General features: G+C 40.1%; 1 protein-coding gene across 3 annotated transcripts in view; it reads right to left on the minus strand.

Moving 5' to 3' along the window:
- mob2b (MOB kinase activator 2b) overlaps positions 1-17137 on the minus strand; it is a 123309-nt gene that overhangs the window by 13534 nt on the left and 92638 nt on the right. The window contains exon 1 of one of the 3 annotated variants that reach the window (XM_060923340.1): positions 16051-16253. The exons of the other annotated variants lie outside the window; for them this stretch is intronic. Within the exon in view, the coding sequence (XP_060779323.1) occupies positions 16051-16154 (104 nt within the window). The 5' untranslated portion in view covers positions 16155-16253. Of the gene's footprint in view, positions 1-16050; positions 16254-17137 lie in introns of those variants that run through there. 3 annotated transcript variants of the gene reach the window in all.

The raw sequence follows: 17137 nt of genomic DNA on the forward strand, positions 1-17137 counted from the left end.
CATTCTCTATTTTTAGAATGTTTGTGGTTGTGCCAGAGAATCAGGAATACTGGTTAATACCCACTTTTGTAGGTTTATTTTGTTACAAAAATACAACCCTGAGAAATACGGAACGGATGATCTAAGAGGATATAACTAGCATATGGCAGTGATGGCCAATGTTCTGTAGGACAAAAAATGCAAGACATGGCAAAGGAGAAAGTTCCTACACTCAAAAGCTCATGATTTCTCATAAACAGCAATTCTTGTGATCTTCACAAGTCAAAATTTTCTGACCACTCTAAACTTTACAATTTGGTTTTCCTCCATATAGCAGAATCCATGGTAGTTGAGTTTGTATGTGATGCCAAGTATAAATAGTGTGATTCTAGTCATTAAGAGTCTTTTCTGATAAATTTCTCAACACGTCTAAGGGAAATGTTATTCCTGATGTTTTGAAGCATGACCACAATTTAAACTGTTAGGAGCAATTCCAGCGTTATGGACGTGACACTTGAACTCAAAATGGCAACAAATGACCCAGTGCATGTTTTATCGTCTCCCAGTATTTAAACAGGTGTTGCATATTTTAAGGCTGTACCATACTGGAGAAGTGATAGAACAAGAACAATTCCCATAGTACATCTAGGGCATGCCAGAAAATGCCAATAAAAGATGCGTTATGGATGTGACAGAAAAAGTATCACTTTTCTTGGGTGACTGTACATTTTTATCAAACTCTGTGAAATTGTAAACCTAATGTCGAAATGGAGATATCCATTTGATAGAGGGGTCCAAGGTGAATATTAAAAAATCTTTGTTTAAAATATTTTGTATTTCATGCAGAGTTTCGGAAGGAAAAGTCAGCGTTATGGATGTGACGCGTCTGAAATAGACATGGCATATGTTTAGAAAATCAGCAATTTAACCACCATAACCCTTTGAAAAACTCTCTAAATATCAGCTAAAACTATCAAAGTTCTTAAATAATATTTAGGATGGCTATTGTTTTGCTGTTTTGTGGATTTTAGCATACATTTCTGTGGATTGTGGCAATAATATAGAATTGTACATGATCAAAGTTGATTTTAGCTTGGGTTTTACATTATAAGAAAGAAAGACTGACTGTGACACATTAGGTTGGTTACAAATTGGTTTAACTTATTCACATCTGTAAAATACAGGCCTAGGTGAGATCTCTGGGAGTGGTTTTGATGTATTACATGCTGCTTTATTTTTGCATGGTGAGGTTGACATTTACATGGAATTGCCCTTTTGTGAGTTAGCATTCAATGCTAAGTGCAATTACAGTGTAATTCTAGGATTTAACAGTCATTTCTTATTAATTTATTAGCATATCAGAGAGAAACGTTCCTACTCCAGATGCTTCCATTTGGTTTCCACAGGTCACCAAGCCTTTACACTGTCCGTATTAAAGACGAAATAGCCACGAGCTAGCTGTTCGCCAGCTTATAGTGTGTTCAGGTTTCCCAGTTTCCGAGCAACAACGTTTTCGGAAGCCTTAACCCTTTACACATTCAAACTTTTTAAACATTTTATGGATGTAAAATCGAGTCCAGTCTGTGTGGATTCTAAAACAAGCTCCCAAAACACGTGTACCAGGCATTCGATATACAGTAGTTGATTGATGGAAGCAAATATATAGGTAGCATGTAGGGTTCTAGTGTTGGATTAGTAACCAGTGTATTACTTGGTCATGTAAAGAATACTGGATTCAAACTAGCATTTATAATTCAGCCAATGCCACGTTGAAACTGCACATAAAATTAGCTCTGAATGCCATGTGTGCAAAGTTGAAAGAATTCCATGATGAAATCTGATGGAATTAAAACTTGAGAATTCATAGAATATCATTTAGGAAACGCTTATTCAGTGTTTGCCAGAAAATCTGAAGTAGCTGGCTTTAAAAAAAAAAAAGGGAATAGACAACTCGGGAATTTGCAGCGGCGAAGCCAACGATGTGCTAATGCACAGAAAATTTTGAAACTTGCATGCCTTCTGATGACTTCTAATGCACTCTCAGCTAATACATTACTAAGCATTTCCCTGTAAAAGACTTGCAAAATATGTATGAAATGTCCTTCCAGATGTTTGTGTGCTTGGCTTTCTCAGTTACCCTCTGTAGTATGCTGCCTGGCTCTGTAACATAACTACATGGTGCAACAACTACATATGCTATGGCATGGTCACATGGTCCGGCTCAGCCAATCCGAGTGCGAGAATTGATCAACAACTATGGCGTCGCTTACAGTCACACTAGACCCGAACTGAAGACAATCTCATGGTGAAATAATTGGATTTGCAGTAGATTATGGGCAGCAGAGACAATATCAAATCACTTGAACATTGAAAAGCAAAGGGTTTTTTTCCCCCCCCGTTTCTGGGATCAAGTAGTCAGTGCAGACTGCCTGTGTAGGGGGAGAAAACCGCCGGTCACCAGCGCTTATGGACATCTCTACTTATTAAAATATCTGGATGTGCTTCGGTGGTGTAGTGGTTAGCACTGTTGCCTCACAGCAAAAAGGTTCTGGGTTCGAGCCCAGTGGCTGATGGGGGCCTTTGTGTGGAGTTTGCATGTTCTCATGTCTGCATGGGTTTCCTCCACAGTCCAAAGACACGCAGGTTAGGCTAATTGGTGGCTCTAAATTGACCGTAGGTGTGAATGCAAGTACAGTATGAATGGTTGTCTCTGTGTCAGCCCTGCGATGATCTGGAGACTTGTCCAGGGTGTACCCTGCCTCTCGCACACAGACCGCCGGGATAAGCTCCAGCTTGCCTGTGACCCTGCACAGGATAAGCGGTTTGGGATAATGGATGGATGATGTTGTCTGGTCTTTGTTGATCATCACTCCATGCCAATTTTGATATGCCAAATTAAAGTGATGCTAGTACCGTAGTCAATTCATATAATTTCACTCAACCGAAGGCAGATATTTTTCTGGGTGAACAATCCAGCCTTCTTAACACTATACCGCACTCAAGGAGCTATGAATCCTTCATTGTACGTCCGCTCTGCAATAAAAACTTGACATTTACTGATGGTTAAACCCAGATTGTTGTTCTGACACCTCGACAATTCCTCAGCTCCGTCTCAGCACGCAAATACCTCATTACTGTGGTCAATTGTGTGATGAAACAGGTGAGAATACCAATAAAACCAATTTCCCTCGAGGGTAATTTGAGAAAGCATCTGTGTCCAACAGGCCATCATTGTAACAGCATCTGTTGCAATTGCTTGTGTTCTTGTCTAGCTCGACTAAAGAGCTTTTCACTGACTCAATGACCCTTTTAGTGAAAAGAGGGAAAACTTGATTTTACGCCATATAGGCCTCAAGTCGCTGGCGTCTATATTGCGACTGATTGGCCAATAACAGCAGAGCTACTGTATAAAGCTCTGTATGTGTGTGCAGGCAGTGTGCCCCTGCTCTTTAAGCAGCTGTTCCCATGTTATCCTGCTTGGCCTCTGGTTCGCACACACAGCATAGCCTTGTTGCTCTTAGGCTGGACAAACACACACACCCCGTAGGCATGAGAGCCTCTTGTCCACCCTGAGCACTAACCACAGCAGTCCAACAAGCAGTCCAAACACCAACTGCACAAACTCAACAGATCGGAGCATTTGCAGTTTTCTGAATTCACCTGTCTTAGCAGTGAAGTATTACCCAATATTCAGCACTCTCGATATCATCATTACTCATGTGTTGAATTCAAGATGATCTCTCAAACAAGCACCGACACAATTGGCCTGGTTTACAAGTCTAAAGACTGGAATTTTGGTTAGCTTTGAAGTGTAATAACCGTACCAATCTAGTCATTAACAGTCTTTTCTTAGTAGTTTCTCAACATACACTACCGTTCAAAAGTTTGGGGTCACTTTGAAATGTCCTTATTTTTGAAAGAAAAGCACTGTTCTTTTCAATGAAGATCACTTTAAACTAATCAGAAATACACTCTATACATTGCTAATGTGGTAAATGACTATTCTAGCTGCAAATGTCTGGTTTTTGGTGCAATATCTCCATAGGTGTATAGAGGCCCATTTCCAGCAACTCTCACTCCAGTGTTCTAATGGTACAATGTGTTTGCTCATTGCCTCAGAAGGCTAATGGATGATTAGAAAACCCTTGTACAATCATGTTAGCACAGCTGAAAACAGTTGAGCTCTTTAGAGAAGCTATAAAACTGACCTTCCTTTGAGCAGATTGAGCCCATGTTTACATTAGACCGTATCAGCGGATCATCAGATTAACGTTTTTAAAACGATTAGTGTGCACACAGCAACACCAATACACGATTTGCGTGCACATAGCAACGCCAATACACGGATACGCTCGGCTCCGCAGGCATCCTGAGCTCCAAATCACTCCGCCCTGAACAGCGAGTGCCCTCTGGAGGGTGCGCACTCCGGCCCTGCGCAGCTCACAGAGCGCGCGAGTGAAGTGCACAAGCCACGATTCGGGACTGAGCCGCTGTGTGTGTGATCCCAACGCACATCACTTACTACTTGCAAGTGGAAGGATGGCAAGCCTAAAGAAAATCATAACTACACAATGGGCAGTATTTGCATCAGTATTTGCAGTCTTTTCATACTTTTAAACTCTTTAATGAAAGGTGATACAAGGCGGAAGTCCGCGCCGTTTTTCAGCAGTCGCGTCACATGACCAATGCCAGCAAATCAGGAAGGTGGATGTCACAGTGACGTTGTCCAATGAGACGCCAGCTAGAGCTCAGCACAGCGTATCCGCGTATTCTGAATGTTTACACAGCACCGGAGCTGACACGATCTGGATTGAATATGTGGATGCTGGTGGATTCCCGTTTCCCGGCGGTTTAATGTAAACGGACAGTGCATACGCGAAGAAAACGAGAGATACGGTCTAATGTAAACGTAGCCTTAGTTTCTGGAGCATCACATTTGTGGGGTCGATTAAATGCTCAAAATGGCCAGAAAAATGTCTCGACTATATTTTCTATTCATTTTACAACTTATGGTGGTAAATAAAATTGTGACTTTTCATGGAAAACACAAAATTGTCTGGGTGACCCCAAACTTTTGAACGGTAGTGTATCTGTGAAAAATATTTATATTCCCAATAGTCTGAATCGGTAACAATTTAAAGGGCTTTGTTTAGAGTTTCAAATTCACGAGTTAGCATTCAGTGCTAAATGCAAATACAGCGCAACTCTAGTCAATAACTTTTTCCTATTAGGCCAAAAAAAAAAAAAAAAAGTGTTTCCGGTTACCCGACCGACCCTAAACTTTTTTTTTTCGTTTTTTTCCCAGTCGCGACTTTTACATATAACCCAACCGCGTGAACCGGAAGTTTTTGTCACTCACTGGGAAAATGGCGGCTGCCATGTTCTCACATGTGGTCGTGGCAATTGAAATTGATCCTTGTAAACACATTGGCGGCATTAAGGCATTGACATCATTTTCAAAACTGTTGACTGTGCGAGACATTTTTTACCACTACCATAGGTAACACGGTAAAGGGGAAATCTTTCAAAGCAAGGCCTCCACAGATCCAGACATAAACTCGTCAACGAAATATTTTGATGTGGATCCTGGTCTTATAATTGGTGACCTTGTGGCCAATTTTGGCGTAAAAAAGTTAAAGGATACTTGTATCCCAGTGGACAACCCTTTGGAAACGGCTGCCAACGAAGCTACAGCGAAGACTATCGACGCTTTTCAGATTCTCATGGCGAGAGGACGCGAGTTTCCACCGAAGAAGACCAGTCGGTGCGTATAGATAAATCTGAAAATCGCTGAACATGTGTCCAAGTCAAAACGATTTTCTAGCATGATCTAGCAAGGGATTAGCCATGAAGCTATCCCCTAGATCCCCCAACCCACAAATATTTAATAAATTAAAGAACCCTGAAATTATAAACATAAATTTGTATTTGTAAAATCACATTTTAAAAAGTGCATGAATATTAAAAGCATTACATTACCTTAAATATATAAATATATATCAAATATATCTGTACAATTATAAGGGGATTGGTGAATTCGTAGACAAAGTGAATTCGTAGATAGAAATTTGTAGACAAAATGTAGGTGAATTCGTAGACACCTTTTTTTTTTTTTTTAAAAAGGTGCAATATCAGAAAGGAGGTGCATTGAATCAATAAATTATGAACATGACAATAATTATAAATATATGGCCAAAAGATCAAATTTCCAAATATTGCCTTAGTTTCATAGCAAAACTGTATGTAAAAGTATTTATCATGTTGCTATCAAAAGTGGATTCCTATATATACACTATTCTGTGAATCAATTTTGTGTAATTTGTTAAGAACGTTAAATAAATTAAATCTAAATATATTTAAGCATAGTTTCTTTTCTACTTCCAAATGTGTGTTGACTATTTTCAAATTTAAACCTCATTTTATTAATTTAAACCATAGACCCTGAACTGAAACAAACATGGTGTATTGAGCTGTTATATTTACAGAAAAATTCATGTTAAAAGGTGTCTCATGCTGCATCACATTCATCAGAAGGTGGTAACTCAGGTGACCTGCAAAGAAATTCATTATATTTTGTGAAATTATTCCTGTCTAAATATAGGTTATGGCAGCCATCTTGAAAAAAAATATTCAAAAAAAAAAAAGCCTGCCTACCTACCCTAGTTTTGAAATCTACGTAACCAGAAAAAAAAAACACTTTTTTTTGGCCTTAATTTATCAACACGTCTGAGGAAAATGTTTCTATTCTTGATGTTTTGAAGCACTTACACAATTTAAAAGGCCTTGTGTACACACTGGATGTTGCATTAGCAAGCAATCAATGCTAATACTAATTACACTAGTCATGACTCATCAAGGTTTTTATATTCATATTTTCTTGACACATCTGAGAAGAATGCCGATATTCCTCTATTTTGTTTCAAGTTTAAAATTTGCCATTTGTTTGCATTCTATGCTAAGTGTAATTCAAGTCATAAGCAGTATTTTCTTTATTAGTTCTTTACCCTGAGGGAAATGCTGACAAGTCCTAACACGATTTAAAAGGCTCCGTCTACTTTTTAAAAACTAGGAAGCGATCGAAATAATTATCATAATTATTCAATATCGTGCTGACTATTTGTATTAGGCAGATTCTACCATAACAGAGGCCAGTTAAGTCCCATCTCCTTAAATTGCTGAATTGATTATTTTGATCATTCTATTAAGTTTTTCTAGTAGCATTTGGGGTCTTGGACATTCACAGTAAATTTTAGGACAGTCGTCCTGGTAACTAATTAATAAAAGCCTGACATGACAGACATGCTAAATGACAATAGAAACACATCGGTTTCTATCATCAAAATCTGACAGACAAACCAACGTCTACCATCATATTCTGACAGACACTCTAGATGACAATAGCAACAAAACCGTTTCTTACATTATTAATCTGACAAATTTAGTAATATTAAATACCTCATCACTAGAACCAAATAATAAAATTAAATATTGAAATAAAGATAAAATTTATTTTCAAAATTGAAATAATCAACAATAATTGTCAGAACACTGACGATAGACACGACTGTGTCACTTTCGCGGGGAAATAACACATTGAAATGGCCTGTCGGCTGAAAGGGTCGCAAGTGGCTCTGATTTATCTCAACTTACGATAGCTTTCCTCCAGAAAAATTTAAACATGAATGCACAAATATATTCTCAATGTTTCCATCGTCAAAAATTTCTATCGTCAGGATAGCTGACTGAAAATCTTACCTTGATTTATTTGATGAAATCTAGCTGTCAGAACTCCAAGTCTTGCTCGGAAGTAAATGTCTGCCGTCACAAAAATCACGCGCAGTAGAATTTCCTCTTTGCGTCAGTCAACATGTGCGTGGTGAGGGCTTGAATTTTGCTATCGTCAGGTGCATTTGACTGACAGACTGACGATAGCAGTTTTTAAAAATAACTGTGGGCTTCTCTCGTGAACGAAATAGTTTTTTCGCTGTTAATCTATTTCAACTCTATCTGTTGACACCCAAAAATGATAAAGCCTGCTTCCACACGATAACTACCAAAGATCCATAATGGCCGAGTCTATCGTCAGGTCATCTGACAGAAATTCACTGACGATAGCAACAGGGATAATGAAAGGGATTTTTAAAATGGGAGTTATGTCTGTCAGATATGTCAAAGAAATAGAACTTTATTCTTTAAAAATCTTTTATTGATATACTCCGTGTATTTTTAAATGACGTGCTGTTTTAGAAGACCAAATACCATATTTTCAATCTTGAAAATATTACCTCACTGAAAAAAGGACAAGAAAAATTTCTTATTTTTGTGGGCAAGTGGTTAATGGATCCAGTTACGGTAGAATCTGCCATTACCTTTTGTAAAATAAAAAAACAGGAATAAATGAAAGGACCATTTGTGGGATGAAATCTCCAAATCTAATCACAAAAAAACCAACGTATTTTAATGTTTTCTTAATATTTTACAGTAAAACAACTTCAAGCCCTTTAGAGTTTTATTTCAGTTAAATTGATTCAAGTTTTACGACTTCACATGTGAACAATTTACTATCTTAATTCCTTGCAAACTGCTTTCTTGGGGTTCACCAGCCAGTCTTCAGACATGTGGTCTCAACAACAGTCTTGGTTTTGTTTCATGTTCTAATTTAGATGTAACTCGCTGGCAAACCCCGGATCACAACTTTCTGAATTAACTTGGGACACAATATTTAGATTTTGCTGGCTGGAGTACAACATGGCTCCAATTAGAAGATAGACAGTCTCCTCATCCTCGTTTCATTTAAGAAGTTCAGAGGTATTCAATTCAGATGCATTCAGTTTAGATAAGGTTGTCTGAGGACAGCAGGGACAGCAGAAGCTGGCTTTAATTTACAGAATGTGTCTTTAAGGCCTGCTTTTTTTTTTGGCATCTATGAAGGATCACTCTGTTCAAAAACAAAAGCTGCAACCCCCTAGGGCACATTTTTGGGCTTGTTCCTCTCCCCTTTTCTGCTCATTCAGACAAACAGTTTCTGGTTCCTGGAAAAGTGCGGTACTCAGCCAAGAGGAGGCCACTGATCCTGGACTTAAAAAAAAAAAGCCCACACATGACAATGCCAAGCATGAAAAAGCACACGGTTCGCCTGTGGGCCAAGAGTGGACTTGTTCAAGCTTTATATTGTCTTCTTAGAAGAGACCTTCAGAATCAGAAGCCAGCTGGACTTCAGAATGAAAGTCAAGGTCACGCTTTTGATCTATTAGACAAGAGAGGAAGGTTGTAAGATCCACCTAGGAAACACAGTTACACTGGATTTCAAGACGATGTTCACAATGAACTTAAAAACTATGCCCAAAATTCTTCCAGCATCGAGAGGATGAGGCAGATGACAGATGAAGGAAGGCACAGCTGGTAGGTCACTAAAGGGAAAAATGTTACCCCGTGCCAAGCACATGGGCCTGCTGGAAAACATAACAGCCGTAAAAGACAGACTCTCAGATTGGTGTAGGCAGAGGTGGAGACAATACAGAACTTGGTCAAAAAAAAAAAAAATTGCCCACTGGACAGCCACTGCACAGACACAAAAATGGTAGAAAACAAAGACAGGATCACACGGTCCTTGTTCCTTCAGGGCTGGTTGACTCCTAACACCATCACTATTCAAAAACAAAACATTTTCCTGTACTCATCTGGCAGATGCTTTGATCCAAAACAACTCCAGAATAAAACAGACTATAACCCACATCCTCAAGGTCTGCCAGAGACTTCTTTGAATAGTTATCTATCTAAAGGGACTCCATGCGGAACCCACTCTTGGGGGGGGGGGGGGGGGGGGGGTTGTTTGAGGGGTCTTTGGAAAGTTAAGTCTTTGGAGACTCCACTTGGAGCCATCCTTAAGTGGGAAAGGGGTTGCTTGAGGGGTCTCTGGATAGTTAAAGGCACTTAACTTTCTAAAGGAACTCTAGGAACCCTTTCTGGAAAAGAAACAGTTTAACATGGGGGCTCAACATCAAGAGTTCCCCCAGGTTAGCAAACCAAAAACGTATTCCAGCACACAGTTGGAGCAGTGGAACGTCTATAGATTTACTCAAAGGGGTCCAAAAGTGTTTCTTTGGCAGTCCTGGAAATTGAACCATCAAACTCTTGGTCGTTAATTGATTGACTGACTATTATCCCACCATCCTTTATAGGCTAAAATATACTTGAAGAATGGGAATCAGAATGGGCAGAATATAACTTAAATAAGAAAATGTATCCAGAAATGTTGGAAATCAAAATGCCAATGTACCACAACGGCCATTGTTAACAAATCTACTGATGCGTCATCACACTCCTCAATGAGCCCCTCTTCTTTAGTAAATGCATTTCAGTCGGAATTCAGGTAGCATAAATTCTCAAGATGTTTTGGCAAAGCTCATGTTTGAATGACTTTCCTGGAATAAAAACATATCTATAGCACTGAGAAGGAATTCAGTCCAAATAGAGAAGAACTGCTTGCTAAATATCATAACAGAGTTCTAGATGGCCTCTGCGCTTCCCTGTATTTCACACTATCCTGCGCAAAAGCTGCTTGCATTCCTGCGAGATTAAGAGCGGCTTTCTCAGGCACGTTCAGTCCTGTGCCTTCTCGATCATAGGCGCTCCCAGATCTGTCTAGCCACATCCTATTCTTTGGGGTGGAACTTCAAAGCTTAACAAAAAAGAACAAGGCAGGAGACTTGCGGCGATGAGACTTAATGTTGATTCATATCTTGAGCAAGAATCGAGTAAGTTTAAAAAAAAAAAAAAAAACAACAACCACCACCACCCTGGATCCTTGTGAGGTCAAAGGAGCCACACTGATATTCGCTGAACAGATTTAAGAAATTTGGTAAGAACGCAGCAGTGATCGATTCATAAGAAGTAGTGTACCTCCCAAACCCCTTAAAAGCACCAAATACATACAAAGTTCAATCCAGTTTTCAGCTCTCCAAGTCAAAAATTATACTGAACCCAAGACTGTGTTTAAAATCCCTTAATCACAGTCCTTAGTTCATATCACTATTTATCATGATGCGTTTCCACTAGTTAAAAGTTCCTGAAGCCCATCTAACCACGGTTTCAGATGCCTGTGGCCTCAGCTCATGCAGGACTGTTTTCTGCTGCCTGACCTGGCCACATTCAGCTCCATTTATGGCTAATCATCGAAATAGTGGGTGGAGAACAGAAAACAGGATGACTCCTGGCACAGGGGACATTTTCTTTTCCTTAAAATAAAGCCACAATCGAAGCTGGAACAGGTTTTGGGAAGCAGAACACAGCAGTGAATGTTCTACTTAATAGCGTCGTTTCCTTTTGTTAGACAAAAGTTAAAGACTATTGGGAATCGAGGCGACTTGAAAGGTTTCGGAGTGATTGGCTGCCCGTACGTCAGCAGTTGAAGCCGTGGTAAAAGACTGCTACCCTTTGAGAGAAAAGAGAGAAACAGAATGGACGAAGGCAGTGGGAATGCAGGAGCTATTCTGGTCTCTGTGCCGAGTCTTGTGGCTGCATTTGCACAGAAAGATGAGCATGCTGATCAGAAAGCAAATGCTGATCACATGATAGGACTGCTGCTATGCCAGGGCAGCAAGTGTAATAGTAGCCCTTCATTTTTCAACCCATGAGTGTGTGAATGCGTAAGATGAAGGGGAAGGAACCAAAAATATTTCTTGCAAAACTACTTCATTGTTGACTCGTGTACTCTGGAAAACAATCATACTTCCCTCAAACTATCAGAAATATGAACCAGACATGCTAAGAAACATTCCTCAGACCTTTGCTGACGTCAAGAGCCATGATAAAAAGCATTCCTTCATTTATTGATGCATTATGTAACTTGGGGGGGGGGGGGGGAACGGGACCCTACAAATGTACTCGAGAGGAGGTACACCAATAAGAAGTATGCTAGCTCTCATGAAGGCAGTACTGTTATTATTAATCATCAACAAATGTCTTCTAAGGTCTTCATAAGCAACACGGCTTGTACACTCATCTATTTTTTTTCCCTTTGCTAGAATGTTAAGTATTTCAACAATCCCAAAAGACAAGCCTCCTCCACGCGGACTGACCTTCGTCTTTAAAAACACAGGCAGAACATAAAATAAGCAATAACTTACAAAATCCCACTAGGTCTGGATAACGCTTTAGCCATATATATGTGTACAAAGTGACCATTTAAGACATCTTTCCATTAAATGACAAACCCATCGATATGCAAAAAGCTGGTTATACTAGAATATAATTTTGGCTTTGTGCTTTGGACTTGCCAAAACATAAGTGGATGGGATTTAGCTGCCAGTCAAAAGACGTCCAAAGAAACCTGGTCATCTAACCATATGTTGAAACCTGAAATCCATCAGATGTGTTTCAGCTGTAGTCATTACTCAGAGTGTCGTTTAGTGGCTCTGACTCCAGTGTGGCTGCCATGAACGCTCCGGGGCCTTCAAACCGCCATTTAAAATCCCATTATAGAAGTACCAAATCAGGCCTTTCTACGAAAAGCCACAATGTGTGGGAATGCTTCGCCTACAGCAATGCCAGTACGGTTATTTAGAGGGGGGGGGGGGGGGGGGGGGGGGGAGCATAACCCAGAATACATTTAGCAAAATGTTTCGGATATTGCCGAGACATGCTGCATTATTTTCTGTGGTTATTATCCTTAACTGCCCTATTTTGGACCACAAAAATGCCTTTAGATTTAATTCAAAGGTAATTGTTTGGGCTTTCAAATAACTTGGGATCACTGGCGAACTAAAACACAACATATTAAAGGAAAACTCCGGAGTGAAATGCTTTTTAGGTCTATTTTCGCATTATTGGGAGTGCATACGTTGAGTTGCTATCACAATCAAATCAATCGGATGCGTTTTGAGAAAATTATTTTTTTGTGATTTCAACCGGAAAGCGCTAACACGGCAGTGCCCGGGGCATGTCTTTTTGCCGATACAAAACGCTAGTTTTAAAACCATTGCAAAGCACAAAACAACATGACAGTTCTGTGGAAGTGAGTAGAGGGTTCCTACAAACAAAACGAGGTGTGTCTAGCTCTAAAAGTGCACGAATAGAGCGTGTAGAATAGTAAATATAAAGGCAGTGACCTTACCTGAAGTCAGTCTTCCTCAGACGCCATCTTCAGGGGACAGTCCGTAAAAGTCGAGTGCTGAGTGCAGAGCCCATTGTGCATTTCCAGCGGGATGGGCTCTGCACTCGACTTTCACGGACTGTCCCCTGAAGATGGCGTCTGAGGAAGACTGACTTCAGGTAAGGTCACTGCCTTTATATTTACTATTCTACACACTCTATTCGTGCAATTTTAGAGCTAGACGCACCTCGTTTTGTTTGTAGGAACCCTCTACTCACTTCCACAGAACTGTCATATTTTGAGCTTTGCAATGGTTTTAAAACTAGCGTTTTGTATCGGCAAAAAGACATGCCCCGGACACTGCCATGTTAGTGCTTTCCGGTTGAAATCACAAAAAACAAATTTTCTCAAAACACATCCAATTTATGTGATTGATAGCAACTCAACGTATGCACTCCCAATAATGCGAAAATAGACCTAAAAAGCATTTCACTCCGGAGTTTTCCTTTAAATCAACTATGCAACCAAGTTGGGGGGGGCGCACCTGTGTCTGGAACATGTTGCACTACATAGCATCAGGCAAAGTACCTTTTTTTTTTTAAACAATTAGTTTTCACTCATCAGGGCTTTCATTTTTACAGAAACAAGAGCTCAAATCAGGGAATCTGGTGTTCACTGTATTTTCCCCATGTTTTACCTGGTTAAAGATCACACCACCCACTCCACATCATCTTTCAGTCATTAGAGTTCCTGTACAAAATCAGTAAGTTGGTCAAATTTTGTAATCAAATAGGCATGCACGAATCTTTTGCCAAGGATCAATTGCCAAGTCAGCATGGTTTCACATTTGGTTTTTGAGGAAGAAAAAAAAAAAAGGGGGGGGGGGGGGGGCCTTGATAATACATTTTAGAAATCCTGTTTATTACCTAAACTGTATCGCAGTAATCATATGATGGTTTCACTTCATTTTCACACCTGTCAAGGTGGTTTTCCACCTTATTCACAAATCCCTAAAATTTAAGCTTTAAGCTCTCATCTCAACACTAGCATTTTTAAATGACTCAACAGTTCTATTTTTACGTCACTTTACTGTATCTCTATTTCTCGTTTTCGGTTTTAAAAAAACAACCCACCACCGTTCCGATTAACAGGAATTCAGCCAAATAATCCCACAGGATATTTCATGTCACAAAGTCACAGTACATCAGAAACCCTTAACCCTGCAAGATCATAAAAAAACTGGAAAGAAAAAAAAATTGTTAGCCTGTGTTGTGAATGCACAACATGTTTCGAGATTTAAAGAGAAGGCAATATCTTTTTAGATGCATATAATCAGAAGATATAGCCTGACTTATATTTTATTTCTTCATACTATGTTAACATTCTGCTTGTAAATTTATATGATTTATTATACCACTAGACCGCAAGTGCTATGATTAGCTATGCTATAATTAAGCACTAAATAAATAAACTTAAATAAATAAATAAAATAAAAAAAAAAATTCTCATGATCCAATTAGAGACGGGCAATTGTGATATTGTAATTAATTAAATACACTTTTCGGAGATATTGTTGGTATCACAATATTGTGTCAATATTTTTACAAAAGTTATATAATTGTTTAACTGGCATTCCACAACATTAACTGGAATGATAAATGGGTTAAAAACAAACAAACAAAAACCCACAAGCATGATGTGTTGTAAATCACTGGCAAATTTATGAGGTGCAAAAGAAAACAAAACACTTTTGGACGTGCCGTGAGAGGAAAATAGTCCACTTCGAGGTGGCACACGAATCGTGGATTATTTTCCTGTGACAGGACAAATGTGTTTTATTCCTTACTCAATTTCCATTTTAATAAAACACGATTCTAGTTTTACTTCTACACTACTATATAGTTTCTACTGTGATTCTACTCTCATCTCATTATCTCTAGCCGCTTTATCCTGTTCTACAGGGTCGCAGGCAAGCTGGAGCCTATCCCAGCTGACTATGGGTGAAAGGCGGGGTACACCCTGGACAAGTCACCAGGTCATCACAGGGCTGACACATAGACACAGACAACCATTCACACTCACATTCACACCTACGGTCAATTTAGAGTCACCAGTTAACCTAACCTGCATGTCTTTGGACTGTGGGGGAAACCGGAGCACCCGGAGGAAACCCACACGGACACGGGGAGAACATGCAAACTCTGCACAGAAAGGGGCTCGAACCCGGACCTTCTTGCTGTGAGGCGACTGCGCTAACCACTACACCACCGTGCCGCCCCGATTATACTCTATTCAAGTATATTCTATTCCACGCTATTCTGTGTCCTCAGAAGAAAAATCACTTTTTTTTCTGCATATAACTAGTTTTTCGATATGCAAATGAGCATGACATCACCTGGTGACTTCTAGCGACTTGTTGAGCATGCATGTGATATGTTCTCCTGAAAATATTTGCCAGCATGGAATTTTATGTACAAAAGATCCACTTGGTTGTAGTAATATTGTAATAGTAGTGTCATGTCATTGTGGCATTAATGTGCGGAAAAGTATACAAAACTTCATAAGGAAAAAAAAAAAAAACTTTACATAACAATAAGTCCAGATCAAGTCTGCAGTAATAATTTTATCCATGTCCTTGTTTTAGACCACAAATTGGCATGATTTATTAACACGCCATCACATTTCTTCATGCACTGACACAACCTGAGTTGAGAAAACACAAGACAGAGCAAGTCTGGGTCCTAAAAGAGCAGTGCAATCCTCAGGGTAATTCCAAGCAGGACAGATGTGTTTAAACAAGAGGAGCTGAACACACAGGATCTCGACATCAACACACCTACTGTCATCTCCAGGACATGCATGGAAGTTTAGATGACTGGACCAATATAAAAACACAAGCTTCATTACAGTAGGACACTTTCAAAAAAGGACATGCGTTCATTTAAAGTGCAAAAAAAAAAACTAATCTGATCATTCACCTGAGCACTTTGCCGACCGCCTGCAGGACCATTTTACAGCTTAATCCGTTTTTAGGCCGCTGAGTGAGCGCGCTCTCACCGGATATGGTGTGATCTCCGACCATTGCAGACGAACTCCAGTTGCTTCGGTTTATTTCTTTCGAAATGCGAGCAACAGATTCGACTCCGCTCGGCGTTCACATTGACAGAGCTCTGAATCGTCCTGCCGCTTTTCACCCGCGTCTCTGCGCGCACGCGCTCCGTTCCGCTCGCTGGATCTGGTGGCGAACTTCGGACCAATCAGAACAGAGGTAGGAGGCGGAGCCAAAGCGCAAACCCGGAAAAGTGAAAAACGTTCCAAATAGCTCGCTCTTCCCTACACACGCGCACTGCGAGTGGCACGAAATAAAGGCTTCTACGCACTTTATATAGTGCTGTACACATCTCAATACAGAGTTATTATTTTTTTTAAATTGTAATACACTTTGGTGACAGTTACATGATGACAGCAGAGCTGAGGAGTCTGGCACACTGCACTTCGTTTAATTACACTTTACTGCTTTATTACTGTTGTACACAAACCTTTCAAAGATTAGCACATATCTCTTATCACTACAATACATAAACAAATGTTAGGAGGGATGGATGGATGGATGTTTATTGATCCCTTTGGGAGGGTTCCCGCAGGGAAATTAAAATTTCAGCAGAATAAACAGAGAAAGAAAATCTCATCTCATTATCTCTAGCCGCTTTATCCTTCTACAGGGTCGCAGGCAAGCTGGAGCCTATCCCAGCTGACTACGGGCGAAAGGCGGGGTACACCCTGGACAAGTCGCCAGGTCATCACAGGGCTGACACATAGACACAGACAACCATTCACACTCACATTCACACCTACGGTCAATTTAGAGAGTCACCAGTTAACCTAACCTGCATGTCTTTGGACTGTGGGGGAAACCGGAGCACCCGGAGGAAACCCACGCGGACACGGGGAGAACATGCAAACTCTGCACAGAAAGGCCCTCGCTGGCCACGGGGCTCGAACCCAGGACCTTCTTGCTGTGAGGCGACAGCGCTAACCACTACACCACCGTGCTGCCAGAAAGAA

This window comes from Neoarius graeffei, chromosome 6 (genome assembly GCF_027579695.1).
Source record: "Neoarius graeffei isolate fNeoGra1 chromosome 6, fNeoGra1.pri, whole genome shotgun sequence".
Lineage (NCBI taxonomy): Eukaryota > Metazoa > Chordata > Actinopteri > Siluriformes > Ariidae > Neoarius > Neoarius graeffei.